The sequence below is a fragment of the Desmodus rotundus genome, chromosome 10 (assembly GCF_022682495.2).
Source record: "Desmodus rotundus isolate HL8 chromosome 10, HLdesRot8A.1, whole genome shotgun sequence".
Classification (NCBI taxonomy): Eukaryota; Metazoa; Chordata; class Mammalia; order Chiroptera; family Phyllostomidae; genus Desmodus; species Desmodus rotundus.
Genome location: NC_071396.1, coordinates 31,877,357 through 31,896,640, shown reverse-complemented (window position 1 = coordinate 31,896,640; position 19,284 = coordinate 31,877,357). Strand labels below are relative to the sequence as shown.

Sequence of the window (19,284 nt, the reverse complement as noted above, 5' to 3'; positions counted from 1 at the left end):
TGAGTGTAGCTCATCTTCCTACCTTATGATTTCCTTGTGGTTTATTTTTACAGCGTCTGGATGGTTCCATCAAGGGAGAAATCCGAAAACAGGCGCTGGACCACTTCAATGCAGATGGTTCTGAGGTACATCGTGCATGGCTTTGCTATTGGGACAGCTTGGGCTCTGTATCAAGGGCATGCCCTTTTGACTTAATCTGATCCGTTTCAGAAACAATTCACAGTACAGTTCTCCTGTTGTGAGAAGGAAATGAGAAATCGCTAACATAAAAGATGCCTCTTAATTTCGTGTTCACTCCAGGAAAGCAGATGCATGCTTGTTTATCGCCCTAGTGTGGATTAATGACAGTCGTTCTAATATCAACTGAGTTTTCTCTGGTGACTTCCAGATACCAAGCTTCTGGGCCTAGGAAAGCAGCCAGGTGGGGGAGGGCTGGCCAGTAGGCTAATTTTGACATATTTTTAATATTAGGAGGTTCCAATCTGTACTTTTTTTGTGACTTTGGGTCTTATAAAGTACATTTGCCATGTCTCAAATTTGTTAGACCCCGGTACAATGTGACTTAATGACCTTGCTTTGGCTAACAGCAACATTTACTGTAGTGTCCAGCTTGAATGTGGTGTTACAGAGTATTTCGCTTTTCAGATATACGGGAGAGCCACTTAGGACAAGTTGGAAACCACGGTAGTGTTGTCATTTGTGCACATCAAGCTATTAAGAACTGTGGGACTGGAGGGAAGTAGGGAGAAGAACTTTGGTGTCGGCAGAGGGAAAGGAAGCTGCGGAGAGACCCAGAGTGCACCAAGAAGTGCTTTGGAGAGAATGGTAGAACTTTGAAATCTGGGCCACTGTTTTGTGTAAATAGAACAGACTTGGCCTCCTGCTTTCTGAAGAGCTTTACACACTCTCAGTGTCTTTCTCCTACTCCAGAGTGGCATGCCTTCTGCCTCCAGAATTGCATATAGTCCTAGTCAAACTGGTTTTCTGACTTCTCCAGCCTGAAATTTTAATTCCTGAGGAGCTTTGGGCTCTAATCTTCTCAGAACCAAGGCTCTGAGTAGTCATGGAGAAGAGGAACTGAATTACTAAACACATTGATAACGATCTTATTCCTGTTCCTCCTCTCTGTCCTCCCCAACTCCTCAGCTGTAAATTGTGGTAATTCCAATACCTCCTTCAGGATACTGCTGTGAGGAGGGAATGAGGTAACTGACCCTCAGCACTGAGCACGGGGCCTGGCACAGAGTGAGCACTCAGTAAATGTTAGCTTTTCTGTTAGCATTTGTTGAAATTGTTTTTGTGTTCCCTGCTCTATAATTTTTTTCTTTTTCTTTCTTTTTTAAAAATTTTAATTTTTTATTGTTATTCAATTATAGTTGTGTGCCTTTTCTCCCCATCCCCTGCTCTAATTTTAAAAAATAGTGTGAATCGGATGTTTTATATAGCCTTTTCTTAGAAAAAAAGGCCAAAATTCCTTTTTTTCTTAGTTCTCAATTGATCCCCCTGCCCCATGGCTACATATAGGGTACAGGTTCTCTTCCATTTTCTACAAATAAGAGTGTTTTTAACTTAATTTAAAAAGAATTAGATATTTAGTCGTTGGGGGAATATTATATGCACATGTAGAAAATTTAGGAGATGGGAAAGAATACGAAGTAAGAAATTGTGCAGAACTCCCATCCCAGAGACAGCTTGCTCTTTATTCCCATCATTGGGGTGTATTTCCTTTCAATACTGAGTGAAACCATTTATTTCTTTATATGTTCACCTTATTGGGACCATGTTACCACCTTTCATTCAAAATTATATGCTGAGCATTTTTTCTTCGTTATTAAAGATTTAAAAATTTTTTAATTTCTGACACTTTCTCATGCCTGTACCATTATTTATTTAGTAACTTTGTTGTTGGATGTTTAGGTAACAGGATATGAACATTTAAAAAAGGTTTCTGATACATTTTGTTAATTTACTTTCCCCCAAAATTGATACTAATACTGCTTATATATGAATATTTCCAGTATTTCACCCTTAGCTTCATTGAATTTCATAAGTTTTATCCTTTGCCATTTGATAATAGACACAAAGAACATCTTATTATAATTCATATTATCTTTGATAAAGAGAGACTTTGAAAATGGCTCATATGGTCAGTCAGACCCCAGACTTTAGGTTTTGGGTATTTCATTCTGAACTGTCCTGTGTGCCTGTAGGTTTCTTTAGAGTAGTGGTGTCGCTTGGAATCTTACCAAGGACCGCAGAGTATGTGCGTCAACTTCCCCATTAATCAGTCCTTTACTGGCATTACTTAATGTTCTTGCAAGACGGCTGTCTCCATTTTTACTTCTGTGGCGTGACGTTGGCCACTGCAACTGTAGTTAGAACATGGAGACCTTGCCGTGCATCTGTCTGTATATTGAATGTGCCCATTTATCAGAGCGTAACTCAGGCTCAGTTGGTTGGATGTCATCCCATGGAGAGCACAGGCCTGGGTTGCGGGTTTGGTCCCTGGTTGGGGTGCGTGTGAGATGCAGCCGATTGATGTTTCTCTTTCACATCAGTGTTTCTCCCGCTCTTTCTCCTTCCCTTTCCCCCTCTCTCAAAATAATAAAAAACCTCAGAACTGTCCGTTTTTGAGTGCCACTTCTGTGCCAGGAACGTGCCAGCCTTTGACATACATGATCAAACTTTGAAAATGGAAGTCTGACTTCTGTTTCTCCAGCTCATATAGTTTATTCCCTGCCTCGTGCCCATGTTTTCCTGAGCACTGAGGCGTGGGTGGGTGTACCGTGCCTGCCCACTGTCTGTTGCCATCAGTGTGAACACTGGAGTGTGCCAGCAGTGCCTAGGGCTCCCACACACGCAGCACTCCGCCCGTGCCCCCCCCCCCCCCCCCCCCCCCCCGTCTCCCCGTGCACGTCCTGTGGGGATGGAGGCCACTCTGCTTCTCACCAGTCCCATCATGTGGACTCTGGGGCAGTGTTTCTGTTTCCTCACCAGCCTAACAAATGGAGGGGTGTTTACAGAATAGTATCCTTGTTTATCCTGACTGCCTTACACGGGACAGTGACCTCCCTGCGGAAAATCAGCTTCTAGGCCACTCGATAATTAAGTCTGTCTAGTTTTTGTTACTGCTTGTATGCTAGCTTTAGCTAGGTGCGAACATAAATTCTTCTGCTGCTGTTGCCTTGTCAGATCCTACTTTACTCCTTAGTTCGTTGTACTGACTCTTACCTCGTAATTGAATGAAAATTCAGCCTGCCATCAAGTCCCTGACATTCCTGTAGCCTCCATAAAGTTTGTCCATCATATCTCACTTTTCTTCACACCTGCAGGGGTTTCCAGGTATAAGGGCTTATTGGACTGTGAAACTGTTTCTGAGAAGGCCACTGCATAAAGTAGTATATTGCATTGTGTACAGGACTTCTGTTTCCTGCTCTCGACAAGGGCTGGTGGCCTGGGAATCAATTTGGCTTCAGCGGACACAGTTGTCATCTTTGACTCTGACTGGAACCCCCAGAACGACTTGCAGGCACAAGCCCGAGCTCACAGGATTGGTCAGAAGAAGCAGGTCAGTGGGGAGAGGCTTCTGGATATGGCTTGGGGAGGAGGAGATAAGTTACTCAGGCCTTTTGGGATGTTTTGTAAAATGCATTTTTTCCTGTTCCTCTTCATTTCCCAAGGGGAGATGTCTTTTTGTTAATTAGTGCAGAGAAGCTGTCTTTGGGGCCAAGATGAGCCTATTAAGGGACACTTCTCTTTTGCTGTTTAAAAAGTGCATCACCAGTGACTTTCTCGTTTAAGAAAGATATATGATGAATTGAGCAAGAACTGAAAATTTCCATCTATTTTAATATGGAAAAGTTGTTAACTGTTCTACTTAACATTGTTCAAGATGGTGTATTTTTATTATATGTGACCAATCCTAGCTCTAAGGAATGTGGGAAAAATACACACTTACTTCCTTTGCATGTGAATTTCAAAGTTGGCTCTAGTATTGGGTAACTCATAAGTTTCATATTTGGCCAAAGATCCAGTTTTGGTGAAATGGATTATTTAGCAAGATTTTTATTTTTAGAACAAGGCTATCATAATTCCTTGAAGGCAGTTTTATTTAAAGTGTAACCTGTGCAGATAGTAAAAATACTGCATCTGTTTAAGCTGTCAGCTTGGGTGGGTGGCTTACACTCATTTTATGGTGCTAGAGAACAGATCTCTTTTTATTTCCCCTCCTGGTTTTAGACAGGTGTCACTTCATTTTTTGGTGTGATCAGGCATAAGTCTAACATTTCTTTTTCCTACAGGTAAATATTTACCGCCTGGTTACAAAGGGGACCGTGGAGGAAGAGATCATAGAACGGGCCAAAAAGAAGATGGTATTGGACCATCTGGTGATTCAGCGCATGGACACCACTGGCCGGACGGTCCTGGAAAACAACTCGGGAAGGTCCAAGTGAGTGCCAGAGGGATGGGAGAGTCTGTGGAGTCTGGTTTTACATCAACGTTTGGTGTATCCTTCATTCTTCCAATAGGACTTTGTGCAACAGACATTAGGCCTTTAATTACCTGGATTAAGACTGCTAGAGGATAGCATTTTTATTTTATTTTGTTTTCCCTGTTTCTTCTCCTTATCAATCCTTTGCATAGGTGTGCTCTTGCCCTCTTCTTCTCTTTGTCTTCCTCGCTCTCTCTTTCTTGTCCCTCTCTGGCCTTGTGTGATTGGCTCCACATGGGACATATGACACAGCAGCAAGTAGCAGCTTTCATCCTGGCACAGTGTTGCCTTGAACTTTCCACCAGGATTGAATTGGCAGCTGTTTTCTTACTATTGGTAAAAATGTTTGTGTGGAAATTGTTATCTTTCCTATTGAAACAAAAGGAAGGTAGTTACAATCTTTATTTGGAAGCACAACTATTTGTCTTAAAGAATTTACATTTTGACTGAATTGCTGAGTGTGTTCTGCAGTGGTCTTACAGCTTTGTTATAGGTGGAATCAAGTGAGCTTTTCCCAAACAGGATATTTTCAGATGATTTTCCATTATAGAGCAATCTAGGTAGAAGTTTGATTCTCTTACTTTGGACCAGAGGTGAGGAGGTTGAAGATTCTGGGTGAATGGTAATGTTCTGAGTCAGAGGACAGAGACAGACCTCTCTTATTTCATGTTGCTAATTACCTGTCTCGTTAAATCATATAATAGATGAGCCAACAGGGAAAGAATTGATTTCCTAGTCTTCTCCTAGGTTAGATTTCCCACCACAGTCCCATCCTGTGGATAAAAATAAGATATTTGAGGATCATTTTTCTTATGGCAGAATTTATATTTTCACCAGTAATTTGACCCCCCGATGAATGATAGATACATAGTAGAACTCCACAGAGGTTGCTTGGCATTCCTGAGGTATTACAGCTGCATTTTACTTTCACAGTTCAAATCCTTTTAATAAAGAAGAGCTGACAGCTATTCTGAAATTTGGAGCAGAGGATCTTTTCAAAGAACTTGAAGGGGAGGAGTCAGAGCCTCAGGTAATTAACAATGAGGGGAAAATGTTTTTTGACAAGCATCATTTGTGAGAGAAAGTTTTTTGGAAGCAGATTTCTGAGTCCGTGTTACAGCCTTCTATGAAGAAGCAGTTATAGGCTTCTATAAATTACTTCAAGGATATAGGTTTTTTGTTTTTGATTTTTACAGTAAAGCTCAAAGCTCTTAATAAATTTAATTAAAAAAATGAGGAAAGCACTTGCAGATTTTTTTTGGCCTTTTATTTTCCAGTTTTATTTATTTCTTGTAATTTCTGAAGTTTCACCTAATTGTTTGTATAAATGGTAGTTTGAAACATTAAATGAAAATGATGTAAAGCTGGAACAGTAAGAGGAAGGTAAAAATGGAACATGAAAAAAGAGAACTTATTTATTTGCAGCAGGCACTTCAGTGCCTGCCAACCACTGTTGCCTTGTTAGCTTAGCTGCATTGCTGTTCTCCCCTTAGGAAATGGATATAGATGAAATTTTGCGCTTGGCTGAAACCAGAGAGAACGAAGTGTCAACCAGTGCGACAGATGAGCTCCTGTCACAATTTAAGGTATGAAAGTCGTCGTGGGAGAAAGTCCTTCGCATTGATTCATTAACCAATAATAGCTGATGCCTGTAGCACTTGCTGGGTACCAGGCACTCTGCTCTTCCTTTTACGTGAATTGACTCATGTCCCCGGAGAATCATGCTCTGCAGTTCTGAGTGTGTTCTCAGTGTAGAATCTCTAGTCCTCCCCCTGCAGGTAACCACTGAGGTCAGCGGGTGGAGGAAGAGAAGTCTGTGGAGAGGGCTGAGGATATGACATCATGGGATAGGTGGTGACCGGGGGGGGGGGGTGGAAGGCTTGTGGGAGAGACATTAATGGTATCAGATGACAAAGAGGTCAAAGGTACAAAAACAGAAAGTGACAGGAGGCTCTTGATGGCTTGGTGAGGTGCTTTTTTTTTTTTTAAAGGGTGATTACAGGATGGTCAGTGGTATCTGATATAACAGAAAATTAAATAAGATCAGGACTGAACGCAGAAACTGGGCACCAGCGCTGAGTTACAAAAAACTAGTGAAGAGTAGAGTGAAGGAAATTTACATGACAAAAGGCTCAAGCAAGGCAAGGTTTTCTAAAAACATGTTACCATGTTCCTAGGTTGAGGAAGGGATTTGAGAGTCGAGCTATTGAAGGCTCTAGGGGAAGAAGGAAAACTTGAGGACGTGTTGCCTCAGAGGAGACTGCAAGGGATGTAATCAAAAGCACAGATGAAGGAGTTGGCCTTTGAAGGAAAAATGAAAGTGCACTTGAGGGAGAGATGTGGGAGTTCCAACTGGCGACCTTAAGTACCAGCAAAATAAGTGAGGTGTTTGCTGAGAAGTGGAAACGATTTGGGACAGGCATGGGTGGGGCCAGGGGTGATGGGGAGGAACTTAATAGGGAGTAGTGCTGAATTTAGAAATAGGGCTTCAGTTAGAGCCAGTCACCTGGCTCATATGACCTTCTCCACCAGTCCTGGAAATCAGAGAAACTGGACCGTGGGTGATCCCAGGGTGGGAGGTTGGCTCGGGAAGCAGGGGAGAGTCCAAGCGGCAGAGGCTTCCCCGGTGTAAGTCGGAACAAAGCTGAAAGGATTGACCATGGGTTAATTTCATGCGGGTTAGAGAAGCCGGGTACAGTCAGTGATGGTTAAGTGTGGTAGACCCACTACGATGGAGGGGGAAGCGGGTGCAGTGTTTGGAAGGAAGCAGTATGTAATGAGGTCAAGGTTGGCCACAGGTAGAAGTTGTCTCATGGAAGAACAGGAAGAAGTGGATCAAAGAGCTCTAGTTTCAGAGTTCATGTGTCTGAGGGTGGAGGTGAATTATGGGTGTTTCAGCTGGATTCCGCTTCTGTGAGTACTGCTCCTTTCCTAAACGGAAGTGACCTTCATGATGTGGCCTTGGTTAGAATGTTGTGTGAGTATTTAGGTGTCAAAATTTCTACATACTGCACATCTATCAGAAGTCACGTGACTGGACTGGTGATTCTCACCTTTCTAAGGCCCTTTTGCCAATTACATTTCAGCACCTAGTCAGGTGATTGGATTGAAGGAATCTGGTCCCTCTGCTTTTTCTGGAGTGCTTCATTGAGTCAGCTCATTTTTCCCAATAACCCCTTTTTGTTTTTTCCTGTAACCTTATTTTGACATGTTAGAAACAGCAAATATTTTTTGAGATAGATAAGATATCCATTTTCTTAAGTAATAATAACCAATACTTGTATAACTCCTTCTGTACTTTAGTATATGCCTTACATATATTAACTCTTACAACAGTACATGAATTATCTTCATTTACAGATGAGGACACTAAGGCACAGAGGGGCTAAGTAGATCTCCTAAGGTCACACATAGTGGAGTTGGGACTACATCTTAGGCAGGTGCTCTAGCCCTACCCACCATGCCACCTTTGAAAAAGTTCAGTTCCCAACTGCATGAACCGTAAACATAGGTACATGTGATATTGTTTCTTATAGCATTCGTTACCATTTTCCTCAAGCTGTTTTAAGAGTCAGATCTAAAGTAATTACAGACAGTGCTTAATTTAAGAGATTGGTCAGATGGTTCCTTTTACATATAAAACAGAGGAATGTTAAATTTTTAATCTCAGAAATCACACCTCTTGTTTGTCGTGGAATTTAAAAAATCTGATAGTGACTATCACAACATCCATGTTGGAAGTTAGAGTTAATTTTGGCCAAGAGTCATAAACTTCTGACTTCACTGTCAGCTCCAAGTGGCTTTGAGGAATGGAAACTCTAACAGCCCCTTTGTACCATACTTTGATATAGTGGTAAAGGCCAGGTGGGAAGGGAGAGAAGTAACGTGGACCCTGGCCTGGGGCTGCCCACCACTGCTCAGAGGCCGGCCAGAGCTGGCGGGTGTCTCTGTGTGGCCAGGGTCTGAGTCTGAAAGGCATTTTTGAGCGTATGAATTATTATATAACTTCAGCTTCTATACTTTTGATACAAAAGAATAAGGGAACTAGTTGGCTAGATGTTAGCTAGAGCTTTGAGTTATACATTGCTTCAAGTGAGTTCTATTCAGTAGCAATTTATAATTTATAGAACTATAAGTTAATAATGGATTACTAGTAGGTGTTCAGCATGTAATATGACTAGATCTAAAATTTTTAGTTTGCATCATAATTAGAAAATGTGTATGATTTAACAACATATTTCTTTTATAATTGAATTTATTGGGGTAACATTGGTTAATAAAATTATACAGGTTTCAGATGTACAATTCTATCATACATCATCTGTATTAACAACATTTGTTTCAGTAAAACTTTTTAAGACCATTTACATCTTTATATCCATTTCCCTACTTTTTTGGTAACATTTCTGATGAACTTGAGGATTTGGCAACTTGATTTCTTGGGGAGATAAGGGAGAGATTAGTAGAAAATTGATTCTTTGATTATGTAATATCACAGGACGATCCCCACCTTCCCGTATTATTCATAGCAACCCACTTAGCTTAAAAACACTGTGTGAGTTGGTGTTTTAGTAGCTGGTATTTGGGAAATAGGGAAATGTCATTTGTCTCTCTGTGTCTAGGTTGCCAATTTCGCCACCATGGAAGATGAGGAAGAGCTGGAAGAGCGTCCTCACAAGGACTGGGATGAGATCATTCCAGAGGAGCAAAGGAAGAGAGTCGAGGAGGAGGAGCGGCAGAAGGAGCTGGAAGAAATTTACATGTTGCCTCGAATTCGAAGTTCCACTAAAAAGGTGACCAAGTGAGATGAAAGATATGTCCCTTCTTTTAGGCTCTGCTGGTTGCAGAAGTGCTGATTGTTCAGGCAAGGGGCCTTGCATTGCTGCCCAGACCCGGAGGGTTCAGGGACAGAGTCTTGGGAAGCCTAGCAGAGGAACAGGGGGCAATGCCCAGGGCTTGGGAGCACCCCCGGAGGCATTTCATTGCTGCACGTTGCCTCTTTCTGCAACAACAGAACGGGGATCGGAGTTGGACAGAGTTTGCATTTTGCCGTTGAGATAAGAACCAGTAATCATATAATTTGTTTCTCACTGACAAACCTGTTTTTGCCTTTAGTGTTTGTTCTTGTCACTTGGTATAAATACTTACAAATGGTCATAGAACTGGATTTCACAGCTTACAAAGCACCAGCACAGGCCCTATCAAATTGATTTTTACGACGACATTGCTGTAGGCAGTTACTACCCAGTTTGTTGAAGATAAAGAGACTTGAGTTTGTCCAAGATCTCAGTAAATAAATATTAGGTAGTAGCAGCTCATGTTTACTGAGTACTCATTATGTGCCAGGCATAAGCTAGTGCACTTACAGTTACTGATTCATTTTAATCTTTATTAAAACCCTGATTATAGAGGCTGTACTCCCGATTTTACAAATAGCAAGCAAAGACACAAGTAACTTGTCCAAAGAAGTCAACATAAACTACAATCCAAGTACTTTTATTCCAGTTTATTTCTTGGGACACAGAATTCACACTTCTCTGGAAGCGTGACGTCCCAGTCAGGTCTTCTTCATTGCATGACATCCGCCTCCTTATTTCTCAACAAAAATGGATTTGTCTGAGGCGATGGGAGCTTTGAGTCCCGAAGAATCACGAGCGGCCGGTGTTAGTACTCAGACCTCTCGGACCTGGCACATGCTCCAATGCAACTTTGCCTTCCAGGCTCAGACAAATGACAGTGACTCTGACGCCGAGTCCAAGAGACAGGCCCAGAGGTCCTCTGCCTCTGAGAGTGAGACGGATGACTCTGATGATGACAAGAAGCCAAAGCGCAGAGGGCGCCCCCGGAGTGTGCGGAAGGACCTCGTAGAGGGATTTACGGATGCAGAGATCCGCAGGTTGGTGGAGGCCCCCCCTCACTGGGTCTTGGTGGGAAGGGCATGCCTTTGGCCATGGACTGATTGGAGCCCTGACACTCCGGGGAGGGCAGGAGAGACAGCCATGCACTGTTCCAGAGATGCTTCTCCACCTCGATGTTATTTATTTATTTATTTAATTTTATTTTTATTGTTCAATTACAGTCTCTTGATGTTATTTTGAAGTAGACCTTAAATGTTACATTATTGCAGATGTAAAATGTTTCAGTGTATATCAAGGAGAAATGTAGAGTTGAGGAGTAATCTCTGGGTTCACTTTCACGTGTCATACTTTCCTAATCCCTGTATCCACGCTGTCCCTTTCTTAACTGCTTCTTAGCTATTGTTATATTCATTCCCACTTTTCTTCAGTCACCATGCCCTCTGTTTCTAGTTTTTTCCCCATAATATCTCTTCTAATTCTGTTACCTAACCAGATCATGTCAGTGACTGAGTTGTCAGGCCACAGCGAGGCCCTTGATGTGTTGTCACATCTTGCTTTTCATTGGCATTGCTGGTTAGCTGGAGAGAGGGGAGCGGCGGGCGTGCAGGCGGGCAGACCGGTAGACCGTGTGGTTTAGGGTGGAGACTTGTAGAAGGGCAGGTTGGAGTTTTGGTGGGAGGTAGGGTTGGGCAGGAGTCAGCACAGTTTCCAAAAGAGTTTTGCCTAAGAAGCTTTAAGTCATACTTACTTTTTTCCGTTCCCAAAAATATTTGAGGCAGTTTTAAAAATCTCATAATTGTATTGTTGACCGGAAAATACTGAACAGCATTGCAGTATGGAATTGAAAGTTAGAGTAGTGGACTGAATAGACCAGTTAACTATTTGGAGATTTTTATCTCCAGAGTTGTGGTGATTGAAGTATGTACTAAATGAACATGTACTTTCTAAAATGAGTTAAGTCACTGTTCTCAGTTAAGTCCCTAAGCAGTTTCACAAAGAGTCATGAGAATAAAGCTGATCTTTAGTTTGAACAGATTGCCAGCACTCGATATTTCAAGTTGGCCATCTGCAGAGGCATTCAGGGTCTGTTGCAAGGATTGGGCCCAGTGTATTTCTGACAGTTTACATGGCTCACTGATACATATTATAACACAGGATATGTTTGCATTCATATAGCTGAAGTCTCTTTTTAATGTGCTTTTTTACTCATCTCTTTAGGTTCATCAAGGCATATAAGAAGTTTGGTCTCCCTCTTGAACGGTAAGCTTAGTAATAGTTCTTGATCTGCCTCTCTTTTACTTTTATTGATAGCAGGAGTTTTTTTGTACTATTTCCATTTCAGGTCTGGCACATTTTGACAGCCTGATTTTTAGGCAATGTATTCACACTCTGCATATGACTTAGAGATCAGAAACATATCATAGAAGTAACTGTGCTTTGCTTCTGGGAACATTATGATGAATGAAAGTAGGCTAGAGAAAGGAGAGTGGGCACAACAGAAGCAGACTAGTGCCATACTGTTCGCAGGCACTAACCTGCTACCGTCATCAGACAGCCCATTCAGTTAACAGATTGCTGAATCCCTGCCTTTTGAAATTGGACTATTCCAAGGCACAATTCTTTATGGTGGAAAATGTCCTTTAGCCCTCAGTCATTTTATTGCAGGCTTCTTGTCGATTAGGAAGTGTAGAGAAAAGTAGGAACGTAGAATGCAGGAGCAAGCTTATATGAGACCCAGTGGTATTTCCTGTGACAGTGGAAAAGTGGGCACAGGGCCTTGAAGTATCCCTGTGTTTGTCTGTCCTTAGATTGGAGTGCATAGCACGCGATGCTGAGCTAGTCGATAAGTCTGTGGCGGATCTGAAGCGCCTGGGTGAACTGATTCACAACAGTTGTGTGTCAGCAATGCAGGAGTATGAAGAGCAGCTCAAAGAAAACGCCAGCGAGGGTAAGTCAGTAAGCCGCCTGGCTGTGCGACTTTTCTTAGAAGAGTAGACTTGCATTCCACGCATCCCTCTGCCTTCGAGGTGTGTGTTCTCTCCTGCCTTTCTGTGAATTCAGTGCTGTAAGATTCCCACAGATTTACTCGCAAGTGAGGTTGATTTGCAGAAGGTGCAGAGTGAACAGAACAGATGGTTTCTTTTTATGTTGTTACGGAAAATTTAGATTGGTTTGATGGAAATGGGTAAAGCTGAGCAAACACACCTGTATTTTGGGTGTAAACGAGGACTTACAGACCACAAGTATCAGTAATTATCCTGGATATACCTGTATGGTTTTTGGGTCGTTGTGATGAATTTCAAGGGTTTAGAGAATGAGCTGGAGTAAAATTTTGGATGAATATCGTACACGTTTTGTCACACTGAGATTTTCATAGCACTCGAATTTGTTGTCATTGAATTTGACCTATAGTTTGTTCTCTTTCACACCAGACAGTGTTCCTGCCGGGCCTCCTACCACAGGTGTGGGGCTTGTGAACAAAGAGCTCTGACATCCTTCTGGTTAAGGGACTCCCATAGTCGAACCTCAGATAGAGATGAGGGTGTTGCCACTGGTTCACTGGACTGTGCTTTATTTACGCCAGTTCCTCCCTTCTTTTGTTGCCCTTCACTACTCACCGGAGGCTTTGTCAGCTGTGGTTAGTGGTCTGTTCCGGGAGGCAGCCAGCTTACCTGGAATCTTCGCTCCACCATCTCTTAGCTGCAAGACCATAGATAAGTGGTAGCTTCTCACGGTTTCATTGGGAAAGTGGCATCTGGTACCTGCCTCAGAGGGTTGTGTGATTCCTTGAATAATCCCATACATGTAAAGTACTTACCTTGCTTAGTCTGTGGCCTGTGGTATTAGCCATTACCATTAAGTAAAGGAGTATTTGTGCTTTGATGTATTCTTTTCAAAGATACATTATTGAAGTAAGAAATTTTTAAATCTCTTAAATATAGTAAAAAAATATTTAGATGTAATTTCTTCTTTTTTTTTTTTTGTAAAGGAAACTTCAGTACCTTGAGTGCTTTGGACTATGATCCAAATATGTGCTTTCATAGCACCAGGAATGCATCCAAAAGTAAACCTGAAGTTCACAATGTTCTTCTCTACTCCCCAGATTTTATAAAGGAACTCACTGTAATTTTTGCCCTTCCATACCTACGTGATTTCATTTACTTCTATATTTCTGATACACTTGGAGTTTTTGCTGGTATATCCAGTTTTCTTTTATTTTTTTCTATTAAATATATATCTGCTGTATTCATTAAAAATGGTTCATCATTTCTCCACTGGCCTGATTTTTTTTTAAGTGCTTCGTAGACTGTTACGGACATACAATCTTGGTGTCCTGTCAGTGGACATTTAGCTTTCCATCTGTTGCTTCAGAGCATCCTGTTGTATGTATTTCATTTTGTACCATCTTGTCCCAGCAGCGTTGAGTAAGAATGTCTGCTTTCTCTTAGTTTCATCAATGTAATATTTTCAGATTTTTTTCCTTTTCCCAACCTGATAGGGGAAAACTGGCATGTGTATACATTTAATTTGCATTTCTGTTTCAAGTGAGGTTGAGTATTTTTCGTAGGTTCAGGAGCCTCTTGAATTTCCTTTTTTGCAAATTGTGTCTTTATCCTTTGTCTACTTTTTTATTGTAGTCCAGGAAACAGACCTAGAGAGGTTAATAACTAAAGGTGAAAAGGGAGAAGGGGTAGTTTGTGCAGAATGCGGAATAAGTTCCAGATTCCTGATTTTCAGCAGAGGGTCTTGCCCATTTTAGCACCTTCTGTCCTAGCTCCCACAAGTGTTGTTGTGAATGGCATTTGCAAGTGACAATCTGGTGGATCACAAAAGAATCCCTGAATAGTTGTCTGTAACTGTCGTGCCATTCATTTCACCGACTTGCCTGCTTTTAAAAAACGAGATCTTTTCCCACACTCTGAGCCACCCTCTCACAGACAAGTGCTGTCCTCATGGGTTTCAACTTGGACTCTGGTTGGAGTACTGGGTTTTATTTTTACTTCTAGGATTATCTTAATTTGAAACAAGGGTTGGGGTAACCTTTCCATGACATCTCTTTTGTTCATTTCACATGTGTTAGATATGAGCTTGACCTCATACTTTTTTAGTAGAGATCATTTTTAAAACAAAAACAACTTAAAAAAAACCCAACAACTTTGTGAATGGGATAGCTAGAATGACAAAAGAAAAATCTTTAGCACTAATTCCTTCAGAATCTTCTTTTGCTAATTTTATTAATTTTAGAACTGAAGTATAAAACAAGTAAGAAGATTAAAATATAAATACTAGTAGATAAAAAATTCTAAATCTTAAAAAAACTGAATTGTTTCAAGATTATTTTACAAAAATTAATTGAGGCCTTCCCTCCCCTCCCCATAGGTTGTATCTTTGATTAACAATAAGACAGATAGAGATCGAAGGAATAAGCATTCAGGATTTGATACATGTTTTCTATGGAACTTCAGCAAATTCCTGTTTAACTAATGTGGAATTGGCCTTCTTTAGGGAAAGGACCAGGAAAAAAGAGAGGTCCAACAATCAAGATATCTGGGGTTCAGGTGAATGTGAAATCCATTCTCCAACATGAAGAAGAATTTGAGATGCTGCATAAATCTATTCCTGTGGACCCTGAAGAAAAAAAAAAGTGAGTGTGATACGTGCCTGTGCTTGAGTGGTCGTGCCATAAGCAAATAGACTTGAAGTTACAGTTAACGTGTGCTTATGTAGGGTTTTCACTGCTGTCTCTTTAACATGTCAGAAAGCTTTGTCCGTTTTCGTTGGTCTTTATTTTCAAATCAGAAAGGCCCTCCTCTGACGTCCTCCTGTTGTTGAAATCCCTGTAGATACTGCTTAACCTGTCGAGTCAAAGCTGCACATTTCGATGTAGAGTGGGGAGTGGAGGATGATTCTCGCCTCCTGCTGGGGATTTACGAACATGGCTATGGAAACTGGGAGCTGATTAAAACAGATCCAGAGCTCAAGTTAACTGACAAAGTAAGTGACTGTGCGAGGCTGGAGATTTCCAGAAGATCTGTTGCATAATATTTTTGTATGTATTTTTAACTATTTTCTGGGGGTGGTGGGGATCAACTTGGAAATTAGTACAAAGCAAATTCCTGGGATTTCTTCATCCTTGGGAATGTTACCGTCTTTAGTGGACTGTGACACTGTGTCGTAGGTGAAGATAATAGGTAAAATTTTGGGGAAATTACAGGAGAAATCTTAAAATTCTGATTTTTATTGTAGGTCAGTCTCATTGCAACAAATACCAGGGTAAGATTATTAATAATAAAAGCATCCCTCGGCCTTACTTGTTGGCCCTTTGTTGGCAACTGTATTTGAAACGACCATTTTTCTCTTCTCTACACAAAGAAAGAAGGAGCCACCTTGGTGTTTTTTGTAATGGAATTAAACATTGGCCATACTTCTCCCACAAAATCGAGCCTCCCACCCTATCCGTTGAAAAGCAGGCTACCAGGTAGCAAGGCCGTGCTCAGAGCTGTAAGCAGGGAAAAGCTGACTGGCTCAAACTTTAGTAGGATGTGCTCCATGTTGTGCTCCTGGCAGGGCTTTTCCTGGCACGTCAAACAATGCTCATCCCACGTGCAATGTCCTAGAGAGGGTGACAGCACCCTGCCATAAGCGCTGAGACCAAATCCGTTCTGGCCTGAGAGGCCCAGCTGTGGTAGCAGGGACAGATCTTGTCCTGGCATAGCTCAGTGCTCTCCGGCAATGCTCTAAGAAGCATTTTCAATCTAAAACGAAGCTTTAACCTAGCTCCAGGGATTCCCTGCTCCTGGAAGGAGGAAATCACGACGGCTGGGATGTTCTAGCAGATGAAGCCAACAAGCCCCTCCTACCTGAGTTGTTCTACCCTGTTAACAGCACAGGTAGGAGCCAGTGGGAGAGCTGGATTTCTCCATCCCATTTTGTAAAACGAGAACGGCTCATAAGGGATTTTCAGTGACTGGGAGCCATGGACATGAGATAGGATCTGAGGCTGTATCTATATTTTGGGTGGTTGGGGAGGGAAAGGACTGCTCAGTTCTTCGTTGTCTCTGTTTATCCTGATCCACTAACCGGGACTTGGGTGGTGGCGGGTGCTTCTCTTCCTTTCCTGTTGAAGATTCTGCCGGTGGAGACAGATAAAAAGCCTCAGGGGAAGCAGCTACAGACCCGAGTGGACTATTTGCTGAAGCTGCTCAGGAAGAGCCTGGAGAAGAAGGGGGCCGTGTCAGGCGGCGAAGAGGTGAGTGCGGCTGCCCGCTGGTGTCCTTCAGTGATCAGAGGCTCCAGCCCTGCAGGTTAGGGAGGAAAGATGCTCACTTCGGCCACCGCCCAGAGTGGCAGCTTCTCGTAGTCAGGCACTGCTTCTGAGGTTCAGGTATGGTGGTTGGTTGGCAATAGAAGTATTCATTTTAATTCCTGACCCAACAACATCTTGGTAACTTTCTTACCAGGTTGTCTCAAAATAGTCCTTACTGCTCTCAATGTCACTTGGTCCAGACATACTGTTGCTGTTTCTTACGCTGCTTCCCGAGTTTTGGAACATAGTTCCAGTCTAGTGGTTCCAAACCACTGGGTTTGCCTGTTGTCACAGCTCACTCCGGGCTACTTGTAATAGTGGGTCAGGGGTGAAATGGGTAATGGGAATCCACAGTTAACCAGAAGCGGGACTTCAGTATGTTTGCCTTATCTGCTCAGTGACAAATACCAAGTGAGTTGCCAGTGAACTCATCTGAGCTGTACCTCATTTTATTTTCCCAACTTTTCATTTCAGTTCAGACCTAGAAAGATGGCTGTCACAGTTAGAAGATACAAGTTACATCTGGTCCTAGCAGCCTTTTTGTGTGTATGTTCCTTAAGCACTCTCAGACCTGTGCCATTCGTACGAATATCCCTGTATGGGAGAGAAAGTTACTCTAATTCCACACCTGGTGCTTTTTTCACGTAGTAGTGTCACATAAGTGGTGTCATTCTCCAGATAATACGTTGAGTGTACACCATAAGTTATGCTCTAGACACAGATCCGCATGTTCATGCTCACGTTAGGTTTGAATGAGTAGATAAACACCTTTCCCTTATTTTTAGATGAAACATGCTTCTGGGGTTTTGTTTTTTTGTTGTTGTTACTGTTGTCTTATATATACAACCTTTATTTATGTCTTTGTATGTAAGGTGATTTTCCTTCATTTGAATTTCATCTTTAGGATGAGTTCCAAAAAGTGGAATCAGCAGGTCTAAGGCTACGGGTGTTTCTATGTGGGGTAGGACATGTGTGAGGCCTGTAGTCCTCCGCCCCAGGCATATTTTTCCGCGTGCCTTTGAGTTTCCTTGTTTGACTATATGGCTGCTACTGTTTCACGAGTCATTGTGCTATTTGGCCAAGATTTGAGGGTCTGAATTTGTCGTTTAATCATCATTTTCTCTCTCTTTCCAGGCCAAATTAAAGAAGCGGAAGCCTCGAGTAAAGAAGGAGAACAAAGCTCCCAGGTTGAAAGATGAGCAAGGGATTGACTTTTCATCTCCTAGACACTCAGATAACCCATCAGAGGAGGGGGAAGTAAAGGTACGCACCGTACTCCCCAGTTGAGGGTTATTATTTAAGCTACACTTACTGTGCTAATTAGTATAAAACCATTGAAAATACATTTGGTGTACATGTACAGTAGATAAAATAGCATACGTATGTCTTTGGTTTAACCTGAGAGGAATGTAGTTGTTCATTTAAGTCAGCAATTGCACAATCACAGATAATAGAAGTAAATGAAGAGAACCAAGGATGTTTCATTGCTAAATAGCGGTTGACACTCAGCTTCGTTGTTGGGACAGACAGGGAGTGGTGGGGACACAACCAGGGAGCTCATGTCCAGGGACAGCCGCTGTGCAGTTCAGTTCGTTGTTGGGCCAAACAAAACTTCCCTGTGGGTCAGGCTTGGCCGGGGCCTGCCAGTTTGTACCTTCTGGTCTAAGCAAAGTGGAAAGTAAATTAGCATGTGTCAGTGTGTTTCAGTGAGTGACAACTTCATGGGTCTTTCTGTTGTTGTTACTCTTTGAGTGTAACTGGCTTCGAGATGAGCTCCAGGAGGATCAGCAGTGGGTACAGGATAGCCTGGATTTGAGCCATGCAAACGTGAATTCAGATACTAGCAATATCACCGGTTACTTACTAGCTGATAGCTGTCTACCCTCCAATGTTCAGTTTTTCTATTTGTGAAATGGGAACGATAATACCTGTGTTGAAAGGTCGCTGTGTGAAAGAGATGTAAGTGAAGCCTCTGCTGGCTTAACTGGTCATTACCAGAGTTTAGAATTAGGTACGGGCTTTAAGGCTGTCTGCTTGAAAACACGCTACTACGTGTAAATGTGGTAAGGAGCCATTGGAGGCAGTGCTGCCTTCTCTAGAGAGTAAATGAGTCAATGTAAAGTCTGTGGCCATAGCTCATAGCCCTGTTTGTCTTCTAGGATGATGGCTTAGAAAAAAGTCCAATGAAAAAGAAACAGAAGAAGAAGGAGAACAAGGAGAACAAGGAGAAACAAATGAGTTCTAGGAAAGACAAAGATGGGGACAAGGAAAGGAAGAAGTCGAAAGATAAGAAAGAGAAGGTATCTGTGTTATTCTACTTACTGAGATGCCCGCAGCCTCTGACATTCCCTTCCAGGACTTAGAAATAGGTCGGGGTGTCGAGGGCCCTGAAATAATCGTCGTCTCGTGGGTACATCCGAGAAGGAAAAAGAGGGGGCTGTCGGAGTGAGGCCTGCACCTCTCCCTGTAGAGAGAAGGAAACAGAGTTCGGGCTCTTCTTCCATATAGAAGGCCTTTTCTTACAAATGTTTCACATATCTCAGAGGGGATATTTGAGTGAGATAGGACAGGTGAGAGAAATGGGCATTTACAGGTAACTGCTTGAGGTATGTTCTCAGGTTCGTAAT

The 19,284-nt window shown here is 42.2% G+C and overlaps 1 protein-coding gene across 10 annotated transcripts in view; it reads left to right on the top strand.

Moving 5' to 3' along the window:
• The window catches only part of CHD2 (chromodomain helicase DNA binding protein 2), a 103,689-nt gene that overhangs the window by 66,637 nt on the left and 17,768 nt on the right, over positions 1 to 19,284 (top strand). For 9 of the 10 annotated variants that reach the window (XM_024561662.3, XM_024561661.4, XM_024561658.3 and 6 more), the window contains 14 exons: positions 54 to 125; positions 3,419 to 3,568; positions 4,302 to 4,450; positions 5,426 to 5,522; positions 5,986 to 6,078; positions 9,115 to 9,285; positions 10,213 to 10,388; positions 11,569 to 11,610; positions 12,159 to 12,298; positions 14,857 to 14,995; positions 15,195 to 15,345; positions 16,478 to 16,600; positions 17,792 to 17,920; positions 18,817 to 18,957. In XM_024561662.3, the coding sequence (XP_024417430.1) occupies positions 54 to 125; positions 3,419 to 3,568; positions 4,302 to 4,450; positions 5,426 to 5,522; positions 5,986 to 6,078; positions 9,115 to 9,285; positions 10,213 to 10,388; positions 11,569 to 11,610; positions 12,159 to 12,298; positions 14,857 to 14,995; positions 15,195 to 15,345; positions 16,478 to 16,600; positions 17,792 to 17,920; positions 18,817 to 18,957 (1,773 nt within the window). The remainder of the gene's footprint in view (positions 1 to 53; positions 126 to 3,418; positions 3,569 to 4,301; positions 4,451 to 5,425; positions 5,523 to 5,985; positions 6,079 to 9,114; positions 9,286 to 10,212; positions 10,389 to 11,568; positions 11,611 to 12,158; positions 12,299 to 14,856; positions 14,996 to 15,194; positions 15,346 to 16,477; positions 16,601 to 17,791; positions 17,921 to 18,816; positions 18,958 to 19,284) is intronic. The other variant, XM_053912808.2, reaches the window with a different exon arrangement.